Below are 19066 nucleotides of genomic sequence, written 5' to 3'. Positions count from 1 at the left end.
TCAGGGAACACTGTGTGCAATAGCACAGCTTTGCTCTCCAGCCTGGCTGCAGCAAGGGGAAGGGGGATCACTGCAGAAGGGAAGCTTAAGCTGAATTTGAAAAACCCCTTCAGAATCTATTTGCTGCCAGGTAAACTCCCAGATCCTTCCTTATAAATCACAGGAAGGGGCTATTGGAGTGGCATAAAAAGACAGCATCTTTGGGACAGGACAGGATGTTCCAGAGATCACAGGTATGCAGTGAGCTCCATAAAGAATTTGATGAAGGTACTTTTTTCTTTTCCCTGTTTCTTTCCAATTAAGCTGACATATTTTGCTTTATGTATTATGAGACTTAATTCCGAAGTGTACATCCTGCTGGCTCAGCATGACTGAGTAGTAAGGTTCTATCAACAAGCCCACCTAGAAGAGGGGAGAGAGCTCTCCTTTTATCCAATATACCCACTGTTAAAAGCAGAAAAGTAGTAGGCAAATTAAGAGCTGTATGATGAATATTTTCCTGCAAATATTTTTACTTTGCTGCTTTGATGGAGGAATTCCTGTTCAGCTGGGGAGACACAAAACAAAAGCTGTCCACTTCTATTTGGAGAGAAGCAGAAATAATTTGTCAGCAATGTCCTTTCCCACCAGTACAGTGAAAAGCAGCACCATCAATCTTTTCGGCACAGGAAATCAACGGTTACTTAACCTGTTTACAAGGAAGACTGACTCTACACACACATGTGCGCAGACTCACTGAGGGAGATGCATAATCAAGGCCATCAAGGAAAACCAGACAGCATGGAAAATGCTACTGTTAGGGCTTCCAGCATTCCTGGGATGAGAGCCTCAAGATAAGAGGCTCGACATAAATAACAAGCTCCCTACTTTATACTCCTGTCCATGGCTTTTCTCCTTGTGTTAGGGACTCTAAGTCTGCATCTGACAGGCTGCTACTGAAGAGACATTTTGAAGAAAGAGTCATGATTGTGAGCTGTATGTATGAAATTGCTGGAGCAATGAGACACAGCCATATATGGACTTCCTCAGCATCACACTAAGTGCTTAAGGATAATCTGAAAAGTCAATGCAAGGGCAATTCTAGAGTCAGGGAGCACTCACCTGGGCTGAGTCTGCAGCTGACTTCCATGGCTGGGTTCCACTCTCCATTCTTGCATGTCAAGTATTTATAATCTCCTTTCAGCATGTAGCCTTCAACACACAGATACTCTATGACACTTCCCGAAGTCAGAGGGTTGTTGCAGGGGCTAGGGTGGCATTTATAGCCTCCATTCTCAGGTTGTGGTGGCTGGGGACAATCTGGTAAAAAAGAAAGTGTCATGAAGGACATCTCAGAAGAAGACGTCTATTACACAATATATATGAAAAATAGGCAAGACTTCCACCTAGAAACACCCACTAAATTAGGAAACTACTAAAACCGAGAAGAAAGGCTGTTACACAATGGCAGAGAACACCTCTGATAGCATTTTTGTGATTGTTAAATGCTGCTTGTTATCCCAGTACAGTCCAACTGGCAGGCACCAAACTGGTGATACTTTTGAATAGTGACACAACACAGATTCTGCATGAAAGAGGCCCAGGAAATCCTTACTGCTATCTTCTCCCCACAGCTGTTTCACTAGAGACTGGGGTGAACCTAACAACCAAGTTTTCATATTAGTCTGGCAGGGAAAGTTCATGAGGCAAGCCGGGGAAGTAACCTTTGCAGATGCACACAGACCTGAGACATTTTGGAAGGAATAAGGAATGCAAAAACCCCTCTGTACTATGGGTACACAGTGTCAAGGTGCAGACCTGCCTCATCATAAGGCACCCTAGAAGCCTGTAAAAACACACAGATTTTTGACTATTTTACATAGATATGCCACCAACAAGATTGGCAACAGAGCTTTGTTGCAGTAGGATGAACTTCTTCACTGAAAGGGTGGTCAGGCATTAAAATAGGCTGCACATGGGATGGTGAAGTCACCATCCCTGGAAGACTGCAAGAAACAACTGGACATGGCACTTAGTGCTATGGTTTAGTTACATGGTGGTGTTCCATCAAAGGTTGGACTTGATCATCTCAAGGGGACTTCTCCTAGGACCAAATGTTCTAGTCTACTTTTAAAAAGGAATTCAGTGTATTAGGAAAACTTTTTTTAAAAACCCCTCTGTCTGAGTGTTAAAAGTGCTTCATATTCCTTTTTGCATCTCCATTACCCTGACTAGTGGGTATAGGCCCATGTGGTATCTGGCACATACCAGCACTTTTCTTGCAGAATTTTCAACAGCCATTCAAATAAAAACAAACCAAAACTGAGGAAACTGCACTGAAAACAGGATATTTGTCTTGCTCAGAACTTTCTCTCTTCTGACAGGTCACAATGACCCTTCAGAACAGCCCCAATAATTTCCGCTGACATGTATCTGCCCGGTTGAAAGATGGAGAAATCCAGATTTTTCCCTTAAAATTCACATCAGCTTCCCAGACTTCATAAAAGAAAATACATCATAGATCCCTCTGGAGACATTTTGGGGCATGGAAGATCAGTCAGCCCACCCAGGGTGTTCTATCAGAGCATGGTGACCCAGGCCTGTCCTTAAACCCCAGAGCACACAGTCTCCCATGTTCTACCTCTAAGTGACCCACTTACTGTGGGACAAACAGCAACAATCAGCTCCACAAAGTTCAAGAAATTGAATTTTTAGTAAGATTTAAGAAACAAAAGAAAACTTGAGATTCATTCTCTGTGGAAAAATTTGCCACATTGCCTTAGTGCAAACAACTCTTGAACCTAAACACGTGTGAGAATACAGCACAGGTAGTGCTTGCAAATGCCAATAAACCCTGAGATGAAGTGCTGACTGAAGTCAAAAATGCTCTGGTATGGGTTCTGCCAGCTTTATAACTGCAATTCAATTTACTTCTTCAGAAAAGGTTAACAAGGGTCTAAGCAGCAAGAGGACTTTGTTCTTGAGATTTATTCTTAAATAAACTTCAGAGAAGCCACTGTCCTGTGCCTCATGAGTTTTAACTGTTACCTCTTCTGCGCTTTTCATCTTTTCTTTCTGCAATAATTTTGTAACCAGTGTTTTAATCCTGCATATTATGAGGCTGAACTTCCTTTCACTGTGAACCTGTGAAACATCTCAGGGCAGCTGGGATCAGCCAAAGCAACACATTAGTGGCACATTTCACATTCAAGCACATAGACAATTGCCCTGGTTCATCTGCAGTCCAGGAGAGGTTTTTGTGCTAAATTGCAAAACCATTTGAGCACCAGAGATATTTTTAGCAGTTTAGCAGGTACCTCTCCTGGCACAGGTGGAGAGCTGCAGGTAAAAGACAGCACCACCACAGCAGTTGCCAAAACTCAAGAGCAGACAGAACAACTTCCCTACAGCTTTTTATACTACAGCAGGTACCTGGAATTGCTTGGGAGTCATGCACAGCATCTTTCTGCTGACTGCAGCCAAGAGCTCAGTCCCACAGTTCCCTTTTCTCCTGAGCTATGCCCATGAGCTGAGCTGAACCTGGCCAGTGCACTAGGAGCCCTTCTGCACACAGAAGCAGCTCACTGTTGGTTCCCCTTCTATCATGAAGTGCCGCCTACACTGATGAAATTTCTCAGTTATGTACAAAAATCAGCCAGCCAACAAGAAACAGGCACTCATTTACTTTGCAATAGCACTCTCAAAGGCTTGGAAACACCACCACATCAGGCACCTGCAGAACCCTGATCTGGTCTTCAGGAGATGCACAGCTATTCAACTGCAAACTGGGTTCCTCCTCACCTCCACAGACCACTTGGACAGGAAAGGAAAGAAGCAGCTGGTAAGTGTGTTCAGGCAGTTATGCCTGACTTGTCCTATTCTCAGGGACGGGATTGCAGAATCAACCACCTCCCCTTCCCTCTACCCCCAACCTTCATTTGTCATCACAGCATCCAGGAGCGCACAAGTATTTTAAAATGTCACGTTCACTGTGATGGAAGAATATTGTCTGTGTGCTGTGAAATAGATGAAAAAGGCCTGGATTAGGCAGCCAGAACATCAATACCCTCCACATGATTGAGCTGATCCTGGACTGTCCTTCGCAAGGCAGACTCAGGGGAACAAAGCTGCTCAGAGCCTGCAGCTCTGGGGAGGTCTACTACAAGTGTTGATGGCACTGAAAATTGCTGAAAGCAAGGCTTGGGTGGGTAAAATGATGGACTGGTGGCACCTGAAAAACTGAGAAAGTCAAATACCTCTGCTCCCTGCTAGACCAGCTCTCTGTCCCTGGCATCTCTGACAGAATGCAGCACCTCTGCAAACCAGGGCCCAGTCCAGCATAACACAGGCATCCAGAATGCCTGGGACAGACAAGGCAGCAACCTGTTTCCTAAGCTTTCACTGCCCTCAGCTTTCACACTCTCCATAACAGGTTTCTTCAACTGCCTCCATATGTGCACTCTAAACTGGGGCTAACAGAAGACAAAGTACAAGTTTGACTCTGCACCATCCTTTACGTCTCCAGCAGCAAAGCTTATGCCCAAGCTTGCAGCACTGGTATGTTCACAGCAATACCGAACCAGGCAGAGCATCCCATTTACTGTTGTCCACAGAACAAAGCACTGACACTTCAGGGGTGAAAAATGCTGGGTACCAACTGCTGCCAGAACACAGACCCAGAGCAGCCTGTGCCTGGCTGTGGTCAGCAGCCAGAAGGGGCTGGGGCTGCCTGTGTGAACTGTGTGTTACTGCTCTGGAGCACGGTTCTGTTGGGATGGTTCACTGCTGGGAACAGAAAGATACATGCAGGAATTTCATCAACTCCCTCCCTGAAACACGTATTTTTGGAAGTATCCCAGGGCTTGTGAGACATCTTAAGACAAATGTTCATGCCGGGGAGGGAAGAGTAAGAGAGCCAAGTTACAAAAGTCACCAACTTCCTAGGGGGTTACTGACATTCTAGGCTTGCACAGCTATTGCCAGGATCTTGAGTCATCAAGCTTTCAGGATGCACAGAAATAGGTTTTAAGCATTTCTCCACTTTGTACAAAGGGAGCAAATACTCCCAAAGGCCCTGTTTCTAGGAGGTACTGAAGCTTATGACATCTCCTGAGAGAGCTGGTTCTCTGCCAGCATATGCTGCTGGAAAACAGAAAGGAAATAGAAGTCCAAAGACTTAGAACGTCATTGAACTCCATTCAGAGGTAAAGAAATTGTCATTTCCAGATTGACAGGCAGAAATTAAGTTATGCACTGGAGCTTCTGTAAATGCCATTCCAAACCACTAAGTATTTAATATACAGTTTTTTAATACGTACATGAAAAAATACTAAGCCAGTATGTACCTCCACCCATCATCCCACCAAATCACCTATAAGCACCGTATTTTTCTGTTTTGGTCACATGAAAAAATACTGTCCTCCTTCAAGGAGGGCTAACTGCTCTGATGTTCTTTGAATAGCTGTTATCAGCTTGACAATAACCACCACAACACTAAGGAACTTCCTTTTTGTTGCAGCAACAGCAACATCATATTGTACCTTCACCAGCTCCCTTTTCCATGGCTCTCCTTCAAGCAGCAATCCTCACTTGCTTCCTCTTCCACCAGATTCACAGACAGCTGTGAGGAGCTGGAATCCAGCTTCTTTTAGAGACAGTAAGAGATGTCAGTTGGCCAAATTGATTAATCTAATCACCAAAGGATGAAATGATTCTTTCATGTCCTGGCTGAGCTGGAGCTGAGCAGTCGTCCTGAATGCCAACCTGATGCAGAACTAAAAGCATTTCCAGCATAATGTAACAAAGACACAAACCCAAGCCACAGTCATATATAATGCCACAGATGGAAGCATATGGTCTGTTGTGTGCTGACACAGAAGTGAGAGGTTTAAGTGCTCAGAACATAAACCACAGAAGCACAGTTGAGCCTTGATCACTGAGAGTGAAATTCACAGATAAGCAGAAGATTTACAAAGCTCAAGCAGGATGAGTCTGTTGTGGCAAGCACGAAGAACAATACACTCCACTCACACATACAAAGAAAGATTAAATCATACTTCCGACTGGATAATTGTCACAGAATTATAAAAGCTCCCCAGTATTAACCTTCTTTGCACGGGCATAACACCACATATAAGTCTAAGACCTCTCTATCTACAGTCTAATTTGCTTGGCACTGTCTCTTTATTTTCTTCAATCAGTAAGATTCATGGACTCTATGAGAGGTGTTACACCCCTCTTTTCTGCACCAAACTGAACTGTTTTTCAGTCACTAACCTGTTTTATCAGGCCATCTGACTATACAGAGATGAAAACCCAATTCTCCTTAAAAAAATGCATTTTTGTGAGGAAAAAACCAAAATCCAAACAAACAACTAAACAAAAAAAGACCACAACCAACCAATAAACCAAGGAAGCAAACAAAAAACCCCTTCTAATCATGATCTGCCAGAGTGCATAACTAAGTTTGTAACTGAGGATTAAGCCACAGCATTGCTCACCTTACGTGGGCAGACAATTGTTTTACACTGAACATCCAGTAATAGTTGTTCTTCTCCACAGCAGGGCACAAAGGTCGCTAAAACTAGGACAGGAACAGTTTTGACAAAATAAATTTGCTCTTTACATGAGTCAGGCCCAAATTCTGGCACCTTCAAGAGGAAGCTGGACACAGCTTCAGGTAAATCCTTCACTGATTACACAAGTGCTCTAGCAGGTTTGACTATCCTCAGAGCAGTGGAAAAGGAGCCTTACAGGTCTATGCTGAAGCACTTTGGAAGCCATTTGTGCTTACAACTGCTCTGCTGGACACCCTCAGCATGTACCCTGCTTGGATACTGTTAACACCTCCTGGCCTTTTAGACATAGTACAATTTTTGTGTGATGTGGAAACTAGAAACGGAGGATGCTAAGTACAGTACTTCTCTTTCTTAATCTACAACATTTACTCCATTTAACAGATACTATCAAGACAGAAGAAAAACATCCTATAAACAGAAAACACCCTCCTAATCAAGACAAATACTCCCCTGGCTAGTCTGGTTAAACTTGTCATGATGTCTCATGTCAGCAGGTCTTACCTGGTGAGCAAACATCTCTGTGAAGCAGAACACAGAAGCACCCAATTAAAGTGTCCCAGTGCTAGAGGCCATGCCATTGCTTCCATGCTGTTTCCCCTGAAGCCAGATCCTAACTTTCTTCTACTACTTTGATTGCCCTACAGTAGGATTTCTGTGGAATAGCTCAGGAAACGTTGGCTTGCCTCAAGGCCTGCCACCTTTTTGTCTCTTCTTCTATCTCCTGTCACATGGGAAGGTTTCCTCCTGGTCATAGTCATTTCCTGTTCACCCTCTTACAAGTTGTGCTTCAGCACACTCCACAGTGGCAAGGAGAACTTCTCTGTCCAAGTCTCCGGTTCTCCAAAACGTTGTCATCTTTATTCTTTCAGACAGGACTTGCCACCAGCCTTAAAAACAGCATATCTAGAAAAGCACCCAAAATAAACACAGGATAACTCCATCTTCCAGTTACTTGTCCCTGATTCAGAGACTTAAATTTTCAATTTGGATAATTTTTGTGTTCATCACCTCAATATAGCTGAGGGAACTGCAAAAGCTATTACTAATTTCTGGCAAGGACCTTTCAAACAACCCCAAACTCTAAGGGAGAAACCCTCCCTTCTCTACTCCCACCTTCAATCTGGGTCTTGCCACAGCTAAATGGGTGCTCTGAAATACTAATTCCATCTGAAGCCTTCTGCAGAGGCTGTGCATTTTCAGCATCTCAGACCTGAGGTTCAGGTTTAACACCATGCTGAAAAGAACAGAGCCAGATTCACACCTCTTTTCCAGTTAGTGCCCTGGACAGGCTTGCAGCAATAGTGGGGCTTTTATCAATTGCCATTTGCACACAAATTCATACACAGGGCTTCATCTTTTTTTTACACAATGCTTTTTCACAATAAAAACATGACAGCCTGATGCAGTCAGCAGGCTAGAAGTGCAAGCCAGGGAGCAGCAAGAATGCTCACTTCAGCTTCCACAGGGTCTGGCCATTCTACTGGCATGCTGCCCATGGATCCCACTCAGGGGTGACACTGAACGTTGGTTTGGCCTCAGCAAATGCATTCAGCTGCTTCCTAACAAGAGCTCTGGCCATATTTGCTAATAGAAGAGACATCTTTTTCTCTCCTTGCAGAGTTTCAGTTCTTGCCAGCAGGACGCTACCTGACCTCTCTGCTAATCTCCTGGTTGTTTAGTAAGCCAATAAGGAAAGAATTTACTCCTCCCTTTGCCCATTTCTTGGATATACTCCTAACTTCTGTCACCAGTACTCAGAGAAGCACGAATGTGATCCAACCAGATAACAGCATCAGTGCTGTCCTCAGCCACACAGCAGGGTAGTCAGCCACAGCCACAAGCTGCAGACAGTCTCCAGTGCTCCAGGTTACACACAACAGAACACACTGCAAGTAACTTTAATTAAATTTGTTAGGTTTGGGTCTTCTTTGGTTTTGTTTTGGTGAGTTTGTTGAGGTCTGGGGATTTTTCTTGTTTTTTAGTGTAACTTTTCCTCTCAGGGAAGACATTGTCTCAAACACTTCCACATTTGCGAAGGTAGGACAGATCCTTACATACGATATGATGAACTCAAACCCCACTATGCACCTACTGAGAGAAAAAAAAATGAAATGTAGTACCAAAACTAAAGGCACACACACAACTGGCATATGTGCCATTTTCAACAACAAGCACTTATTTTATAAGCCCTTTGGAACTACTGGATGGGAAATTCACTATCCAAGTTAGCTGCTTTATCCTCTATGCTCTGCAGAGTCTAGGCAAAAGGTGGTTTCCTGCCTTGAGAAGAAAAAAGATCAAAATATATATACCTATTATATTCAAAGAACACACAACTACTGTTCATGTCCCTCTAACCCAAGTCTCCTGCTGTGTCATTCTCTGGGGGAACAGGGGAAAACAGGCTGATGGAAGAAGAAAAACATTCCACAAGCTTCTTCTTCAGTAAGGAATTTTTCTTCTTAAACCAGGGTCTTCAGTCCCTTCAGTCCCTGTCTCAGGCAGAAGATTTCCTTCTGCCTGAGACAGGACTGGTTTGGCTCCAGGAGCCTTCTGCAGCAAGGGAGATGACAGAGGAAGATGACTAGCCAGCTTCGCTTTCAGTGTGAAATCCAGAGAAGCAATATCCTCGTTTTTTCCTCTCCTCCCTTGAACACACAAACCAGCCTATAAACAGCAGAAGCCACTTTTGGCACCCCTTCCCTCAACATCTCTTCAGTTTTAGTAAGAAGCAAGTCTGTTACAATTTCATACCCCTTTTAGACTAGCTGTGACAGCTAAACACCATCTTTTACCAAAGAAAGAAACACTTCCTAGGCAGTTGGTCTGGAGAGAAAAAGCACCTTGATAAGCTTTGATCAACATCACTGCCGCTCCCCACCCACACCTTCCTTCCTGTTGAGAAAGCAATAACAAGGGGATGTGCTTTAGTGGTAGATTGAAAAGCAGTCACCCCCACCCACATTTTCCAACAAGAGTGCCAGTTCCATTTCTGAATGCTAAATACCTTCAGGTTTCCAACTAACCATGCTTGCCTGGATGCACTCAAAAGCTTTCAGCAGCGCAGCGTCCCACTATGCACCCTCTGCTCCTGCATTGTCCTTCCCAGGCAGAGAGCCTGGATTAATATTAGGCTAGGAAATTGCTCATCAAGTATTTCAGGGACAAACGTCACTGCTTTTAACAGCAGGTTTGTGCTGAACACAAAGAGCTTTACACCAGGGTTTCTCTTGGCAGGCTGGCTCCAAGAATCACAATGACCTGATCTGGAAATAATATTTGAGATTTTATCCTCCTCCAGCATCTTCAGAGCATGTTTTAGCCCACACAATGAAATTCCAACCCAAATGTGTGCTGCAGTCATTAGAAAGCTTTTTTCCCAGAGGACAAGAGGGTCTCTCCTGGCGGAGGTGAAGCATGCTTTGCTCCCCTTCCAGGTAGCTCAAGGTATTAGTGGGGTTTTTTTTGGTTTTTGCCCACCAGAGTACTAGCCTGTGTGTTTTAACTACACACAGCAGCTGCAGATAGAACATGTGAAAAGGGACCCAGACTGAAGCCATCCTCTGCCAACTGGCAAGAGTTGACAACTTGATGTGCTTCTAGCCAGAGACAGGATTTACTCTGTAAAACACAGATTACCAGATGCCCAGGTTTTCCACTGGTCTGTAATTTCTGGGGAGGAGATAGGGACTGGAATCAGGAGAACAGATTTTGAATCTTCTCCTTTTCAGCACTCTGGCTTTCTATAGCAGATGGGTCATTTCCCAAAGGGGCAAACCTGATACAGCAGCTGCTGCTGAGGCCTAGTCACAACAGCTGAGGCTAAAGGACCTCTTTATATTTAACTTATAGGAGGCAGAAGTCAATAAAAGGCCTCCATTGTGAGTGCACACACTTCTCACTGACCCTGCCCCTAAAATATTTAAAGCCTTCCTAAAAACATACTGCAAAACATAACCCTCTTTTGAGTTCTGTGTATTAAGCAGGGGCCAAGTCCACTGAAAAATAAGCTCTCTGTCTTTACTGGCTCCAGATGCTGCTTATTCTGAAGTCACAGACAGAAGGCCAAACTGAGCAGGGCTGGAGTCTTCACAGGGAAATTACAGTTTCCCCAGCAAGGGCATACTCTGAAAAGGATGCTTATTTTTTTTAATGTCGTAATGTGGGTAAATGAGAAGAACCAAAGCAAAGAGATTTGTATATATAATCATATAGCTGTGCATTAATATAATTAGACACAAGCACTTAAAATGTGTACAGTAACAGGCACCCCTCACAGTCATCCCATACACAGTAAAGCTGCATTTTTTTTTCTCATTTTCCTTCTTTCTTTTTTTTTCCCCTTAGGGCAGGGGAAGAAAAAGCAAGAAAGAAAAGACTCTAATTGCAGCCTTCCACCAATGCAGTCGCCATCTGGTAACTCAAGAGACACATGGAGACGAATTATCTTAATTAACACGTTACAACAGTATTTAAAAAAACTCTATGCTTATTAACACTCAGCTGTGATTAGCCAACCACGGAGGAAGCCTGCTAGTGCAACATTAATTACGGGTCTTGTCTGTCTTTCTATTAGAAATATGATTTTTTTTTTTTACCCCCAGTAGTTTATCTATCTCCGAAAAAGAAAACCATTAGCATCAAAACTTACACTAAAATGCAAATTATATTTACGTTCTACAAGAGTCAAAATGTTTAGGCTATATGAAGCTGCCACTGGTGCTTCTACAGTGCTACAGATTGTCTGGATATAAAACATGCTTCTCTCTGCCCCTTAGAAAGCCTTGCTTCAGTTAAAGAACTCCCAGTGTCACTGATATTTTGGCAGAAAAATAAATGTCATGTCTTTCAAGTTTCTTTCCCCCTTCATAACAGGACAGACTTTGCTGTATGCTTGGCAGATGGAAAACCAAGATACAAATTCCAGGTCTAACAAAAACCACATCTGCAAAAGGAAGATTTCTGCAATGGAAAGCAGCAACCAAACACAACTTCACTCCAGCAGCACATCTGCCTCCCTAGAAAAGTGCTACTCACTGTGACAACTGCATTGTTTTCCCTGTTATAAGCCCACCTGTAATGTGGTCTCCTCAGAGACATTCCCACGTGATTGAGCCTGACAGGCTCCGGGACTGACACTGTCCAGTTTTTCAGAGTTAGCTCTGTGTTATGTTTGCACAAGGATGGCTGCAGCAGGGCTCTCATCCGTGCCAGGCATTCTGGACATCAGGAAAACACCAAATCATAAGACAAAAACCTGGTGCTTCTAAACAAAGCCAGGATGATAAATTAATTCCGGAAACATTAAAAAGGAGGAGGAAGCAAACTGGGAACAACTGCAGAAGTACTTTTAAGATCTTCTGATACTGTAATCTTACTGCTGTACACACATACAAATGAATTAAAGTTATTGGTGATGTGTGTGGAAGCTCGTGAAGTTTACTTATGTCCCATAAAGATGAAGAGCAGCTGACCAGTACTTTACAACATCCCACACTGCCAGGACAATATAAACAATTTGCATCTGGGCTGCAGTTGGAGTCAGCAGCACAGTGGCTGCAAAAAAGCCAACTTAATACAGAAACTTACTCTCACCCATTGGCATAGTGCAGCTTTCCAAGTGGCCACATTTCATTTGCTTTTGTTTTCTAAGGCTGCTTCCAGCCTCCCTGTGTCTTCTTCCAACCACCCTATAATTATTTTCACATGTTCCAAGAAGGAAATTAAGCAAGTGCTGTAGAAACACTTTGTATAATCAAAAGGTTCCAGATTCTGCTTTTGAACCCAAAACCCAGTAGCCTGTGGGCTCCTAAGAGAGGGCTCTTCCAGTTCTAGATTTTCTTTTATATTGCAACAAAGAGGAGATTATTTAAAAATAATAAGAATTGTCAAAATAAATTGGTGGTCTTACAAAAAAGAAACAGACAGCTGTGCAGGAACTTACTTCATACAGCTCTGATTTGTCATCTTGTCCCTGCTTACCTGTTTCTCAAAACTTACAAAACTAAAAACTGTTCTCAGTTCAGGGGTAACCTGCACATATACCCCACTGTTTTCTTGTCCGTTCCTAAGTGGATTTTCAGTTTGGACATAGCAATACCCTAAGGTGGGGTTTTTTTTAGGATAAAAGCCTGACACACACTATGGGGCTCTGGTGTAATGAAAAACATCTCACACTTCAGTAAGAACAATGAGACAGTATAGGAAAAAGCATAACTATGCTCTTCAGCATAACATGATAGTCATGCTGATGGACACAGGCAACTGGTCTGTAAAGACCTGACTGAAATGAATACAGTCCCTCTACTGACACTAGGTGAGGACACCAGGGAAACACACCTTAAAGACACAGCAGAGCAAAACTTGTCTCTAGCAGCAAGTGACACAAGGCCCTCAACTTAGCAGTGCCTCAGGAAACTTAACTTGCTTGTGGATTTCCATATGGCTACAAAACTTCTACTCCTGAAACTTCAGCCTAGTACAGCAGTCACGCTCCTTTTCCCAATAAGGCCTTAGAAGTTTTTGCTATGAGAGTTTCCCAAAATATGTCCCTGTTGTGGACTCCAGCATGGCCACCCAAGTGCAGGATGATACATATCACTTGGTAACACCAACAGCAGTGGGAGTCCATTGCTCCCTGTCCACCATGAGGTGGAACTCAGGCAGACACCAACAACCACCACAACAACTGGCTTCCTCTTACCCTACAGGCCAGTTCATGCCCACCTTCTAATCCCAGTTCTGAGTTACTCTTGACAAAGATCAATGCACAGTCATAAGTCTGCTCGTGAGGCAGTCCTAAAATCCATGGGAATCTGAAGTAATAATTTCTGAGTTTAGATACACTTAGCCAAGTCACTGCCCTGATAGGCCTCCTTCGTTCACTAATGAACCTTTTGCAATTGATTCATTTTTCATCCTTTCAGCAGCAGCAGCTGTTGCCTCTGACTCAGCCTATCCAAAATGTACTGATTTGGAAGTTGGGCCAAGGCTGATCTAGTAATGGCTTGTGCACAGGACAGCGCTGTGCACTAAATATTGTTCCACCTTCATCTGTGTGGAAATAAAACTGAGACGCTCAGAGGCCTGGGTTACTGAAGTTTTCCTATGCAATTCATCTACTGACAGATTTGCTAGGGAAAGGTGGGTAAGGACAGTGATCCTGAAACTCCAATCTGATACACCAACACACAGAGGAGAGTACTTTTTCGTTCTGCCATGCTATTTCTCTTCTGGCTTTTGGCTCTGCTCAGGACCACGTGAACATAACAGAATCTAATATCTGGGCAGATGTGTTTATCCTTTAAGAATGACTCATCTGTATGACGGGACTTGTCAAAACAAGCACTCAGATAATTTACCACTGACTGGGCAGAACTGCAAAGACTTATTATCCTTGTCTCACTGGAAAGCCTCTCTTGAGCACAGTCATATTTTCAGTCTAGATGTGGTTAGTTTAGCTGCAAGTATTAAGTCATCTTTCCTACCAGCTTTAGAGAAGCTCAGCATGACAAACAACTTCTCTACAGAGTCCAGCACAACAGACCCACCAGACCCACCTGAACACTCCTCAAGTCATCCTGTTCAAAGTGGGAGGCACATCAGACTGCATAGTACCAGAAGTACTGCACATGGCAAACATACTTTCCCAGAGACCCCAGCGCTACAGTCTCCCACTTATGCAAGCTCAGTCAGTCTGAGCTTCACTTTCTTGAATGGACAGCTGATACAGACCCAATCCAAACTCTAATAAATTCAAAAGCTCTAAGATAGAGTGAAGCTGAAGAACTCATCTTCAAAGAAAAGTAAGAAGTTTCTTATACTGAGATGAACTATATAGAAGTTTCTTATATTGAGATGACACACCTCTCTAAATTGCCTAACACTTGAACAGTGTTGGAGCAATTTAACAGCTAGGGAGGTGATAGTAGGAAAGGTGGTGTCAGACCCTGTATAACCTGCACTGAAACTTAACACCCACTCAGCAAGTAATCTCTATTTACTGGCAATACAAAGAATTAAAGAGTATTTTTTGGCAAGAAGGAAGGAAATCCAGTGAAGCTACTAGTAAGCTTGCTTTGTGACTGGAGCATGACTAGCAAGAGGCATCAAGGTCTAGTGGGATGCTGCTGCTACTTTGATTTACCAGTCACAGAAGACATGATCAGCTCTGGCAGAACAGGCAAAGTCCCACACACTCTACCAATTCAGAGTCTGCTGGGGATCAAATGGTACACAGTAAGAAAATAGGAACTTAGCATTATGCATACAAATGCAGTGTATAGAAAATCCAGATTATCAACCACCTTCTTTGAGAAGACTGTCTTGCTATAAAGATGTACTTATTTCAAAGTGTTTGTTTTTTCATCTCCATTTTTCCAGTCCCTACCAACATCTCTAAGCAAATCAATGGATATGAAATAGCAATTGTCAAAAGCATTCCTAGCAGCAAACGTGAATTCTTCCTTTCTGTCTTTGTATCTTCTCATCTCAAACACTCACAAGGTAAACACAGCTGAACTGAAACAAGCCAGGATTGGGAAACTGTTCAAAAAACAAGCTCCTTCCACAGCTGGCAAGAAAAGTGTTCAGAGAAGATGTGTAAAAAGAGCTCTCACCCTTTGAAATACTATTTGTCCTTTGACACTTTCACTATAGCCGCTGGAATCAATGCACAGGCATGGCAAAATATCCAGCTGAAAATGCATGTAATAAGAGTAAAAAAAAAAAGTCAGAAGTAGCAACTGCCAAGACAGAACTCATTTGTAGCCCTTGATGCCTGATAAAAATGTAGGAAAATATTATATATCATTCTGTCCATCTGACATAAGAAGAAATTATAAAACATAAAACCCCAAACCCTACAGTGTAACCATTTTCAAAAACAAAATCTTCAGGAAAGAAATCAGGTCTCCTCAAGGACTACTAAACTTCAATCTTGTTTCCCTGCAACTCACTGCTTTTAGCAATAAGAAATAAAAGAGTGTACATATTCTTTGCTTCTTGTTTATATTCCCTTGCAACTTAGACAAGTTCTTATTTTGCAACAATTAAAAAGCCAAGTTAAAGCCACAAAACAAAACAAAGAACCTCCCAATGCTTTATTATGGGGTTCCTTTTCATAGGAAGGTTTGGGTTGAAAGGGACCCTGAAGATCACCTAGTTCCAAACCGTCTGTGATAGGCAGGGACACTTTTCACTAGATCTTGCAGTGCTTCCCTCTCTTCTGCTTCTTGCATGCCAGCTGTTTTTTTTAATATTATTTGTGACATTTCATTAAGTTTCATTTATGGTTCTGAGGTATTTATTTGCTCAGCATTCTCAAGTGGCTTTCTTCAGCTACATCTTATCTCTACAGCATCATTAGTCCTGTCAGAGCAGTTCTTGCTAAAGCAGCAGTATTTCTCAGGGCAGTGTACATTTCACAGGATAACAACAGTGTGAAAACGCTTAATTGAATTTTGGTTCTGTAAAGCATCAAGAATCACACCTCAGTGACCACATTTTACCTGGATCATTCTTGACTTCAACAGGCCAAGTCTGACAGATACTATTATAATTTCCTGCCAGCCAGACCTTGAGGTCTAGAACAGTACCTTACTGAAAAGGAGAGACTGTTGCAGGCCAGATTCTTCCAGACAATTCAGCTGATTTTCAGATGCTGTTCCAAACCCTGTTTCCTTGACTACCACAAGAACCAAAACAATATGAGACCATTTTGTTTGTTGCCCTATGTAATTCCACACAGCATTTACAGCATCAAGTTGGAGATATTTCAAGTCCCTCCTGAGCTTCTTACAGATTTTTCTCCTCCTTTCTCAAATCCTCCTGCTCCTCCTCACAGCCATCTTCCACCAAAAAACCACACACAAGTAAATTCCTGCTCAGCTCCCAGCGTTCCCTCACATCAGACAATAGTTTTAACTCCTCTTTCAACTACCTAGCTCCATAAAAGAGAGAGTGTGGTTAGCTAGGGTTTGCATGGTGTGTTTTATTTTTCTTTGATTGGGTAATTTAAGTCATAGGATTTGGGGGGTTTTTAAAAGCATTTAACTGCAAGGAGAGTTTCTGCACGTTTCAGCAATGTTTAATGATATTATTACATCTACTATTTTAGTAGATAATAACAGTATCCACTACATTGCTACTTGCTCCTTTTTATCTAAACCGTCAAATCCAACAGGACGACATTTCAAACTTGATTTCAAGAGCTGCAAAACCATCTTATCACAGAGAGACCTATCAGAATGAAATGCTGATTTTACACTGCAAGATGTCATTAGAATAGCTTAATTCTGTGATCCTCTGAAAAAGATGATGAGGTGGGAAAGCCAGATTACTCAAAAAAAACCATAAAATAATTACTTAAAGGATTTATTTATTTATAGGTTCATGATTCCCTAGAGCATAAAATCTGTTCCACTACCTAGGTCAACACGGACACTGATTTAGCAGACAGATTTCACAATCACCACCTGACTCAGGCTTTGGAAGGGAAACAGTAAGCAAGACGGTGGGAGAAGTTATAGCCTGTCAGCTAAAAACAACATAATCTTTCCCAAATCATGCAAGAACAAAGCAGTTTCAAGTTCCTACACAGAAAAGCCTATTTCAGATGCTCCCTAGGGAAGAATGCAGTAGAGGAAGCTGTTGCAGCATGCCTGAGTGCCACAGGAAGTGCTCTGTTGAGCACAAAAGAGAAAAATTCAGGAGCGCTCCCAGCTTCCTCAGAGCTGGGGCCAGAGCTCCGAGGGATGCTGAGAACACCCTGGGGAGTCCTCACACTCACACAGCTGGACCCAGACCTGCCCCTCACATCATCACATGAACATACAAGGTAGGAAGCAAGTATCCAAATCCCAGCTCTTCCCCAGTATCAGTGCTCCCATCTAATACTCCCTGAACTTAGCAAAAAAACCCCAAACCCACCAGAGGGGAGGGCAGAGGTTATGCTCGCTCTCTCCACAGCACCAGTCACTGAACGTGCCTTACACCTTCCCAGTCCTCACCAGGCTTCTGCCTATCAGTCCTGACATCTGACGCGCACAGGCCCCGGCCACTGACTCAGCAAGCCCAACTTCTGTGAGGATGCAACTCACAAGCAGATCATCTCACACTTTCAAGAAAAACGTAAGATCTCTCCACACATAAGGCAGCCCATATCCTCATGCATTTTCCCAGGTCACTTTCCCAGGGAGCTGAAGAAAGCACTCCCTGCACAGCACTCCCCAGAGAGAGAGAGGGCTCAATTCAGGCTCAGTTAGTTCTGAGGCACCAGCCACCCACACAAAGCTGGCAGACAAGGCACAGGGCCTTCAGGAGCCCTGCGCCCTTCCAGAAAGGAAGCTGAAGTTTAAGCCAGATGTGCAGGCCACTGACTTCAGAGCACTCTCAGTCACCAGGTCTACATCTGAACAGTTCCTATGCTAATTCAATTCCTGAACTAAGAACTCTTCCTTCCTCATTTAAATATGCACTAGTTAATGATATTCACTAGTTAATGCAGTTTTTCTTTCTCCCCGTAGCAGATGTTGTAATTTCTCTCATCACATCTTCTGGACTGTAATTCAGCAGAGAGGCAATAAACCACCAAGAGTGGCCAGACGAAGTTCACCAAGAGACAAAAATGAAGACCTCAGACACAGTGAAAATAAACGGTGCACAGACAGCATCTCTACAGCTCCTCTTTCTGAGCAGTAGAATGTCTGTGTCAGGCTACCCTCTAATGTCTCTGCAGCTGCTCAGAGTACCTCAGTCTATCAGAGGGTTTGGCAAAAATGCCCAGACAGGGCTGACAGGTTTCTTGGTAGTGGAGTGAAAGCTTGCCATGCAAATTTGAGATCCATTTACTATAAGGTTCAATCTCTTTACAATTAGTAAAAGTTTCTCACACAAAGGAAATGGAAGATTTGAAGAAATCATGCTAAAAATACCAAAACCACTGCCCCCCAGAGAGAGACACACTTGGGAACTCTCTCAACTGTGTATGCAGACTCCTTGAGAATGCTTAAAGAACATGCTGGGAACTAGTGGGGAAAACAGCATGAAAGGAAGTTATTTGATGCTGATAAATGAGCATCCAGAGCGTAAAATATACTTCCAGAGAAAAAACAGGAGTCCATTTACTAAATCAATCAGTTACTGTTCTGTAACTGATTTCTTTTTCATAGCAATATAGAAAATTTCACAGAACAGCACATGCATTTAATCAGGAAGAATAGGTATTACATGGAAACAATGTATACAGCAATCTGAGAGCTCCAAACCCAAACCTGAGCACTTGGGCCAAGTTTCCTAGGAACACATGGGGTCTGGAACATGTACCATCTAGGAAGCCTAACAGACCAGCAGCAGGTATTAAAAAGTCATTCTCATACTGAAGACAGAACTCCTTTACCCAGACCTTTCCTGGATTTGTTAATTTGTTTTCCTATCTCCTCCGCAGGATTGGGGAAAATTATATTTGAAGTTTTTAGGGGAAGGAAATAAGACAAAACCCACAGTCTTAG

At 43.0% G+C, this 19066-nt stretch overlaps 1 protein-coding gene across 1 annotated transcript in view; it reads right to left on the bottom strand.

Annotated features, from left to right (window-relative positions):
- Window positions 1–19066, bottom strand: part of SUSD6 (sushi domain containing 6) — a 73119-nt gene that overhangs the window by 10608 nt on the left and 43445 nt on the right. The window contains exon 4 of the mRNA XM_005417537.3: window positions 1102–1299. Coding sequence (XP_005417594.1) covers window positions 1102–1299 — 198 coding nt within the window. The remainder of the gene's footprint in view (window positions 1–1101; window positions 1300–19066) is intronic.

Source organism: Geospiza fortis, unplaced genomic scaffold, assembly GCF_000277835.1.
Source record: "Geospiza fortis unplaced genomic scaffold, GeoFor_1.0 scaffold54, whole genome shotgun sequence".
NCBI classification, from domain to species: Eukaryota; Metazoa; Chordata; class Aves; order Passeriformes; family Thraupidae; genus Geospiza; species Geospiza fortis.
This window is presented reverse-complemented; position numbering and strand designations above follow the sequence as displayed.